This window comes from Schistocerca americana, chromosome 5 (assembly GCF_021461395.2).
Source record: "Schistocerca americana isolate TAMUIC-IGC-003095 chromosome 5, iqSchAmer2.1, whole genome shotgun sequence".
Classification (NCBI taxonomy): domain Eukaryota; kingdom Metazoa; phylum Arthropoda; class Insecta; order Orthoptera; family Acrididae; genus Schistocerca; species Schistocerca americana.
This window is the reverse complement of record NC_060123.1, coordinates 584,400,097-584,410,111: the sequence shown is the minus strand read 5'-3', so window position 1 is coordinate 584,410,111 and position 10,015 is coordinate 584,400,097. Positions and strand designations below refer to the sequence as shown.

At 43.9% G+C, this 10,015-nt stretch overlaps 1 protein-coding gene across 1 annotated transcript in view; it reads right to left on the bottom strand.

Annotated features, from left to right (window-relative positions):
• Positions 1-6,632: 6,632 nt before the first annotated feature.
• The window catches only part of LOC124616555 (proline-rich protein 2-like), a 32,149-nt gene continuing 28,766 nt past the window's right edge, over positions 6,633-10,015 (bottom strand). The window contains exon 3 of the mRNA XM_047144873.1: positions 6,633-6,665. Within this exon, the coding sequence (XP_047000829.1) occupies positions 6,633-6,665 (33 nt within the window). The remainder of the gene's footprint in view (positions 6,666-10,015) is intronic.

Here is a 10,015-nt window from a genome sequence, read left to right as displayed (position 1 = left end):
ACGTTTCTTAAAGGACTCCATACGAAAATCATGCACAAAAGAAGAGTCAATCAGCTCTTTCTATCGCTCTCTCTTTCTGTGTGTGCGTTTGCGTCGGTGTCTACACACTAGAAAGTAGAATAAACTCCACAAAGCAGTTATAGTGATTGTGAGCAAATTATAGGCTAACCACATCCTAATCACGTTCAGTGGGTCACATGTCAACTACACATGCTGGCTGGGAAGATAATGGTACCCTTCATTAATAGAGGGCTTGCGCGTCCCACGCTACGTGCAGCCGGGCGTTGTCCTGCTGAAGTATGGCATGTGCAAGTGCACAAAGGGAAAGCAGTGCATCGAGATCTGTAACGTTCTTGATTCTGTGGTTACTGATGTGACTGACGTCGGTACCTTGTACTCGCGATTGCGTAGTACCTAAGGGCGCTTGTTGTTAGCACAGTATGTTGTTCACCTGTGCGGGTCACCAGATACTCGTAGCAGACACCACGGGAGCATGTGAGTTATATACATACAGTCATCAATGCAGGACCGTCTGAAGAGAGATTCATTCGAAAAGTTTACGTTGTGTTACTCAACTCACCAGAAAAAGTCTTCACAAGATCCTTCACGTCTGAGAACCAAACTTGCTTCCGAGGGGGTAGAGGAAAAAGAGAATATGCATTCACAATATAAATAAATAAAGCTTTAGAATCCGCAGAAAGATATGTGTCCTATCGTACACCTTGAGAAAGTATGCAACGCTAGCGACTATAACAAATAAACGGAAATTATGAGAAATTTTAGTCTACAGAGCCATAACACCAATTTACGGACAATCTAACCATAGTAAAGGTAAGCAGCGTACAAAAAGGAAGCTACAATTTTGAAGGCATTAAAAACCGTGTAAATGATCCTAATCTCTAATCAACAATTGCAAAGAACAAACACTGAATCAGAAGATACCATAATAAATAATAAGATACCATAATAAATAAAGCTTTTTGGACAGCGCAGGTTTGATAGTTTCAGACGAAAGAAATTACTCTTAATACTTTTTTCCGTTTCGTTCTATCCTACAATTTTTTCGGACATTGCTACGATATTTTCAGCTCCAAGTAGGTACTATAGTCAGTTGTAGGGTGGCTATAATTTCGCACCTTACAAGAACTCATCCACATACTTTGCGGTGATCTACAAACACAATTAGGTATCATGTGATAGGTTGTACATCGTATATATGAATATATAATGGAGACTGACATTGTCATATACGTCTTATAAATAATTGTTAACGCTTATTTCATGAAAGGTGACGGAGTGTCTTCATTATAAAAGCGACCTAATGAATAATTGCCTATACTCGTAGAGGTTGAAACGTCCGTGGAGATGAAACGGCAGGCAGAACTCAAGCTCTGGGTGGAAGGGCCGCACAGGTGTTGGTCCTGCTTAAACACAGGAAGTAGCTAGACGGACGTCGTGGCACTGAGCTCTGGAGCACAATAGGGTGACGGCCGGCCGCTATTGTAGTAGGGGCCGGAAGGATAACCAGATAGTACTTCCGAATGCAGAAAATCTTGGACGCAGGTGATAGGAACGAAGGAGCGGCACCTCGGAAACCACGCAGGCTGGGTTATTTCCAAGGAGTTTTACTCAGAAGCGTACCAGTGTACGAGTATAGGTTTTTCCTCACAAACTTTCCGCGCTGGACGACAAAAGACTTAAATATGATTGGTCGGCGTTCGGAAGAGTCTGTAGAGAGGGAGAATATTCCGTGGTTTCGGGAATGTGATTCGTTTTCGGAATTACGATGGTGGGGAGCTGAGCCTAGCTGGGAAGCCAGCGTTGGAGAGACGAGGTCTTCCGTTGTGAGCGCCCCTGTGTAGCGGTCGCTCGATATCAGCTCTCTTGACACAGACGAAGTTGCTGTCTTTGCTCTCAGAAGTCTATAGTTAGAACAGTTAGGCACTGTAGTGTTGCGAGCTTATACGATTCTGCACTTCGCCTCCGGGTTGGAAGTCGTTGAGTACGCAGCATTCAGTGATTGAGAGCACTTCTTCTGCCTATGTTTACGTTATTAGAACTTCGTCCTTGTGGCTGGGAGTTCGCGTTTCTCGTCTGTAGAACACAGAGAGGAGAAGACAGTATTAGAGTGTATTAGTCAGAGGACCGCCTTCTGCCATCCTAGTGTTTGAAAGAGTTTTATTTTGTGGCTGGAGTTCTTCCATCGACGTAGTCGTGTACGAGAACCAGCACGCCGACGCACCAGACGCAGTACATACGGTGATATCGCAAACTGACTTGGCTTGTTAGGGCTATAAAGCTAAACAGCTGTGATCACGTTAGTTTCTTTCCACTGAGGTTCCACACGACTGTAGATCATCTTTGAAAGTAGTGTCTTCTAGTGTTTGTTACGTAGATTATGTCAGTCATTTCGCGTTATTTATCTTAGATCGCGTGGCCATAAAAGGGGGCAGAGTGGGGCAATTGATTAATAATTTTACTTAAGAAATATAGAGCTTTGTCAGAAAGGGTGTTTCTTTTTTAAATCTGCAATAAATATATAATAAGAAACAACGTTTATAATTTAGTAGTATTAGTTAGCTTCATCATTCATTTATGTTTAGACTGTAATTTATGGAATTACGAGTTCCTAAGATCTGCTTCAGGGGGTAGTCAGATAGGGCCAAATCATCATTTTAGCGTTTATTATTTTCCGTTGCGCACATTCATTTTACACCAGCCTGGAGTAGCATCTTGGACAGTAGCCTCTACAATCCTTGTCTATGTCTTGAATTTTTCCCCTTAGTAACTCCTTCTAGTGCCAAGTTCACTTTTCCTGTATACCGAAGCAAATGTCCCACTAACCATTCTCTTAAATGGATCTAAGCACTATGGGACTTAATATCTGAGGTCATCAGTCCCCATTCCCTCCATGTGGCAAGAAATTTCCGTGATCTTATTATCTCGCCTATTTTTTTTCGAGCTATTTTGTTTGGTGCATTACCTGTCCCCTTAATTGTAAACATTCGTCTGATCACTACATTTCAAACGCTTCCCGTCTCTTCTTCTGTGGATTTCCGATGATCTACGTCTCACAGCCATGCAGTGTTCTGGTCCAGACAAACTCTTAGAGGCACTTATTTCGCAGTTCAGTATCAAAATCTGATACAAGTAGAGCTCTTTTTCAAAGATGCTTCCTTTCCCTTCTGATATCTTCCTTGCTTCGATCGTCTTATGCAATCATACATCACTCCTTCAGTTACTGGCTCGTTCCCAATTTTGAGGCTAAGAAGGTTCTTTCTCCTACGCCTCATCACCGTTTTTACTGTGTTTATACTGAAGTCATGTTCTCTGCAAAGTATTCTTTCCATTCCTTTGAACACATCTAAGTTTTCTTTTCATCCGATCATGAGTGCTCTGGCAGAGGTGTCCCCCTTCTATTCTGCTGCGCAATTTGCTTTCATTTCGTTCATTGCTACTTTACTTACAAATTGAACAGTAGTGATGATAAGCTGCAACGCTGTGTGTACCATTGTTAATACCTCTGGACCTTATATAACTATTGCAGGATCGGCAGTTTCTATACTGCCATCGTGTCTTCGGAAAGTGAAATGAGTACAGCTATCTACGGACTGGCCGCCAATGTGCGATTCAGTCACTTTAGGATTACCACTCAATCATCCATCGTAAATCGACCGATAGCGCTTCATTTGCAAACTGAGGTCACCGCTAATGGTTGCGACCTCTACGTAGGTAACAGCATTCATCCGCGCCTCCTTAAAGGTAGCGGAGAGCTGGGGGGAGAAGGTATGACCAGTATGTGTTCTAATTTTCTTCAGTTTGCCTTCTATTACTAAACGCAACCTGCGAACTGCCTTCTCCTTCCTGCAATGAATCTGATCATCTTGTAGTACGTCTTCAGTTTTTCTTTCTATTCTTCCTTATATTATTCTGATCAGCAAATTTCAAGCGTTACTTGTCAGAGAAATCGTCGAATGTTTTCACATTTGTTTGCAAGTGCCTTCTTTGCAAAATTATAATAATGTTTTCCTGGAACCTGGCGAAAATTCACCCTTTTCGAAGGTTTTTTTACGCCAATTCAAATAACCTTATTCGTAGACTCCCACAAATTTCAGTGATACGGAATATCATCGAATTCTGCTGACTTGTTTGAAATCGAACCATTCGGTGCTCTGTCGAACTCTAATCGTTTTACTGCATCACGTATTTGATGCCCATCGTCACGTCTTGGAAGATACACATGCAAAGTAAGATATGAATTCAAAATGGAAATTAACGCCAAAAGAAATGCTGTTGTGCTTCTAGCAAACAGGAAACATAAACACTAAAATTATAGGAAATGAAATAAGACAACGATGATCATATACACACGTAAGTGTTAAGGTGACTGAAGACATCGAGGAAGTGAGGAAAAACCTGGTTAAAGGCCCCACTGTGGACGTAGCGCGTTAAGGTTGAGGAACGTGGATGACAGGAGAAAAAGGAAATAAAATATGTTGAAGCATTTGAAATGTGGTGTTGTAAACGCCTGTTAAAGATAAAATGTACGGATAAGTACACCAAGCAGAAAGTTTATCTAGTACCTGGCGATGACATAACACTCAAGAAAACGAACGAAACAACCAAAGTGAGAAGGTCATATAATACACCAAAACAGTTACTTTTGTAAACATTATGGAAAGGATTGTACCGTGAAAGCTCCGGGAACTCGACGATTGGCATTTATGAAACAAGTCATAAATAATTCATGAGTCAATAAATATACAGAAGAGATGGAATTAGCTTGTAATACATCCAGATGGATAGCTGCCAAACACTCGAAAGACTTGATAAAGGAAGATCGAGAATTCATTTTTTCCACATTATCTTTTTTCATTTAATGGTACTTCTTTCGTCAGTTTTGTGTGAATTACTGTATGTTGTGACGTTTTTCACGTTCATGTAGACTTGGATCACAAGGTCCATCGCAAATTGAGAAACAAATAATAAAAAGACCAAATAAGTAAAAAAAATAAGATGCTCACTTTACGCTACGTAAGTAGAAGATAATGCCATCAACAGTATAAAATAACATTCTTGGTGGTAAGTTCCTATGGGACCAAACTGCTGAGGTCTTCGGCCCCTACTACTTAATCTAACGTAAATTAACTTATGTTAAGAACGAACGCACACACCCATGTCCAACGGACGACTCGAGACCTCCGATGGCGGGAGCCGCGCGAACCGGGCAAGGCACCTGACCGCACTGCTACCCCGCGCCACTTTATAGTAGACACACATCGGCATCTACATAGCCACCCACCCCCTCACTCACTCACCCACCCACCCACCATACACCCATCCATCCGTCCACCAATCCACCGGCCCGAAAACACACACACACACACACACACACACACACACACACACACACACACACAAACACACACATATATACAGGGTGTTACAAAAAGGTACGGCCAAACTTTCAGGATACATTCCTCACACACAAATAAAGAAAATGTGTTATGTGGACATGTGTCCGGAAACGCTTATAATTTCCATGTTAGAGCTCATTTTAGTTTCTTCCACCTACGCTCAATGGAGCACGTTATCATGATTTCATACGGGATACTCTACCTGTGCTGCTAGAACATGTGCCGTTACAAGTACGACACAACATGTGGTTCATGCTCGATGGAGCTCCTGCATATTTCAGTCGAAGTGTTCGTACGCTTCTCAACAACAGATTCGGTGACCGATGAATTGGTAGAGGCGGACCAATTCCATGGCCTCCACGCTCTCCTGCCCTCAACCCTCTTGACTTTCATTTATGGGGGCATTTGAAAGCTCTTGTCTATGCAACCCCAGTACCAAATGTAGAAACTCTTCGTGCTCGTATTGTGGACGGCTGTGATACAATACGCCATTCTCCAGGGCTGCATCAGCCCATCAGGGATTCCGTGCGACTGAGGGTGGATGCATGTATCCTCGCTAACGGAGGACATTTTGAACATTTCCTGTAACAAAGTGTTTGAAGTCACGCTGGTACGCTCTGTTGCTGTCTGTTTCCATTCCATGATTAATGTGATTTGAAGAGAAGTAATAAAATGAGCTCTAATATGGAACGTAAGCGTTTCCGGACACATGTCCACATAACATATTTTCTTTCTTTGTGTGTGAGGAATGTTTCCTGAAAGTTTGGCCGTACCTTTTTGTAACACCCTATATATATAATAAGAGAATAAAATAATAACAGAAGAAGTAACATGGTTTCTTTAAGAGGGCCCTTCTTTTTACTTATATGGATCTGAAAAAAATAAAAATCTAGACCAGACATTTACTGTAGGCACACACAGAAATCTCGTTCTCAGAGATACGAAAATGCGGCTTGCCATTACGAATAATCTACGTATCACATTCGTCTCGTTGTGAGATAAAATTTAAGAGAGATAAGGAGGTTGTCTGAGATCTGTCGTCGTGTCAGGAAAAACATAAGGATTCAGTGAAAATGTCTAGAGAGCACGTGAAGTAGCAGTTACTGCATACTGGGGTGTTTCCTTTTCTAAGATGGCTGGTACATACCGTAGGCGAGTTACCATTTCATCTAGACAAAGTTACTGGAAGGCTTTTATTACCTCTAAATTTCGAGATCATGTGGAGTCATTGACGGTCCTGATTGTGTACTGTAACACGGAAACCGTTTCAGTGCGAATGAAAATTAGTACAGCTGTTGGTGCCATCATTAATATATATATAAGATACAACAACAGCTGTTGTCCCAGTATCTACCAGAAGTATTTAAGAAGATAATTTTGAGAGTTTGACTCTCATTTGAAAAAGTCAAAGATTGCCTACTGGGCTAATCGCTATAACAGATATCTATAGCCTCGATAATAACGAGCGTATCTCTTCATTAGCAGAATTTTTAAAGGTCAGTATGGACAAAGAAACATCTAACCGAAGCATATGATTTATATTCACGACATCAAAATATCGAATACACATCAGCCAGGACATTAAGACCACCGTCCTACTATCGCCATAAACCCGTCACACGCACGGTGCATGTAGTATTATTGAGCGTGCTGTCCATGTGTAGACTAGGGAAGGCGAGCGACCTGTCTGAGTTTGACCGAGGGCAGATTGTAGTGGCCTTGAGGGTCTGTACGAGAATTTTGGAAACTGCACGACTTGTCGGATGTTCCGGGAGTGCTGCGGTGAGTGTCTTTAAAAGGTGAAACCACGTCCAGACGTCGTGGGGTTGGGCGGCCATCCTTCACTACAGGTGTCGGACGTCGTAGGCTGGGTAGACTGGTAAAACAGGACAGGCGGCAAACTGTGACGGAACTAACACCAGACTTCAATGCTGGGTTGAGAACAAGCGTGTGTGAACACACAGTGAACCCTACACTCTTAACGATGGGCCTCCGCGGCTGACGAGCCATGCATGTGCCAATGATAACACCACATCGACAGCTATGACTGAAACGGGCACTTGGCTATCGGCACTGGACGTTTGCGCGATAGCAGAGTGTTGCATGGTATGATGACTTCCTATACCTTCTTCATCATGCGTATGGAAGGCCACGAATCCGTCGCCCGCCAGGGGCGGAGACAAGCTGACGGCGGCTCCATTATGGCCTTGAGAACATTTACGTGGGCATTCGTGGGTCCAGTGAGACACCATGACAGCCAAGGAGTATCGTACACCCCTTCGTAATCATCATGTTTCTCGACGGCAGCGCCAGCCATTTTTCCACAAGGTAACGCTCCATATCACAAGGTGGTGGTGGTGGTGGTGGTTAGTGTTTAACGTCCCGTCGACAACGAGGTCATTAGAGACGGAGCGCAAGCTCGGGTTAGGGAAGGAAATCGGCCGTGCCCTTTCAAAGGAACCATCCCGGCATTTGCCTGAAACGATTTAGGGAAATCACGGAAAACCTAAATCAGGATGACCGGAGACGGGATTGAACCGTCGTCCTCCCGAATGCGAGTCCAGTGTGCTAACCACTGCGCCACCTCGCTCGATCCCATATCACAAGGCCACGAGGGTGATGGAGTGATTCGAGAAATACGATGGCGAGTTCCAATTGATGTGCTGCCCCCCTCACCCCCCCCCCCCCCTCCTCAGCTCACCAGGTCTGAACCCCACCCATATCACAAGGCCACGAGTGTGTTGTGTGATGGAGTGATTCGAGAAACACGATAACACGGTGGCAAGTTCGGATTGATGTGCTGCCCCCCCCCCCCCCCCCCCCGCTCACCAGATCTGAACCCCACCGAACACATCAGGGATGCGGTTGAACGTGTCGTCAGAGATCATCGCCACCCTCCCCGGAATTTACGGGATTTAGGTGGGTTGTGTGTGTGTGTGTGTGTGTGTGTGTGTGTGTGTGTGTGTGTGTGTGTAGATGTGGTGCCAACTCCCTCCAGCGATCTACCATGGCCTCATTGCTTTCATTTCATCTACATCTACATACATACTCCGCAATCCACCATACGGTGCGTGGCGGAGGGTACCTTGTACCACAACTAGCATCTTCTCTCCCTGTTCCACTCCCAAACAGAACGGGGAAAAATGACTGCCTATATGCCTCTGTACGAGCCCTAATCTCTCTTATCTTATCTTTGTGGTCTTTCCGCGAAATGTAAGTTGGCGGCAGTAAAATTGTACTGCAGTCAGCCTCAAATGCTGGTTCTCTAAATTTCCTCAGTAGCGATTCACGAAAAGAACGCCTTCTTTCCTCTAGAGATTCCCACCCGAGTTCCTGAAGCATTTCCGTAACACTCGCGTGATGATCAAACCTACCAGTAACAAATCTAGCAGCCCGCCTCTGAATTGCTTCCATGTCCTCCCTCGATCCGACCTGATAGGGATCCAAACGCTCGAGCAGTACTCAAGAATAGGTGGTATTAGTGTTTTATAAGCGGTCTCCTTTAAAGATGAACCACATCTTCCCAAAATTCTACCAATGAACCGAAGACGACTATCCGTCTTCCACACAACTGCCATTACATGCTTGTCCCACTTCATATCGCTCTGCAGTGTTACGCCCAAATATTTAATCGACGTGACTGTGTCAAGCGCTACACTACTAACGGAGTATTCAAACATTACATGATTCTTTTTTCTATTCATCTGCATTAATTTACATTTATCTATATTTAGAGTTAGCTGCCATTCTTTACACCAATCAAAAATCCTGTCCAAGTCATCTTGTATCCTCCCACAGTCATTCAACGACGACACCTTCCCGTACTCTACAGCATCATCAGCAAACAGCCGCACATTGCTATCCACCATATCCAAAAGATCATTTATGTAGATAGAAAACAACAGCGGACCTACCACACTTCCCTGGGGCACTCCAGATGATACCCTCACCTCCGATGAACATTCACCATCGAGGACAACGTACTGCCTTCTATTACTTAACAAGTCTTCGAGCGACTCACATATTTGGGAACCAATACCATATGCTCGTACCTTAGTTAGGATTCTGCAGTGGGGCACCGAGTCAAACGCTTTCCGGAAGTCAAGGAATATGGCATCCGTCTGATACCCTTCATCCATGGTTCGCAAGATATCATGTGAAAAAAGGGCGAGTTGCGCTTCGCAGGAGCGATGCTTTCTAAAGGCGTGCTGATGCATGGGCAGCAACTTCTCTGTCTCAAGGAAATTCATTATATTCGAACTGAGAATGTGTTCGAGAATCCTGCAACAAACCGATGTTAAGGATATTGGTCTGTAATTTTGAGAATCCGTCCTTCTACCCTTCTTATATACAGGCGTCACCTGCGCTTTTTTCCAGTCGCTCGGGACTTAACGTTGGGCAAGAGATTCGCGATAAATCCAAGCGAAGTAAGAAGCCAACGCATTAGAGTACTCTCTGTAAAACCGAACTGGAATCCCATCAGGACCTTGCGATTTATTTATTTTCAACCAATTCAGCTGTTTCACAACCCCAGGAATGTCTATCACTATGTCCTCCATACGGGAATCTGTGCGAGACTCAAACGGTGGTATGTTTGT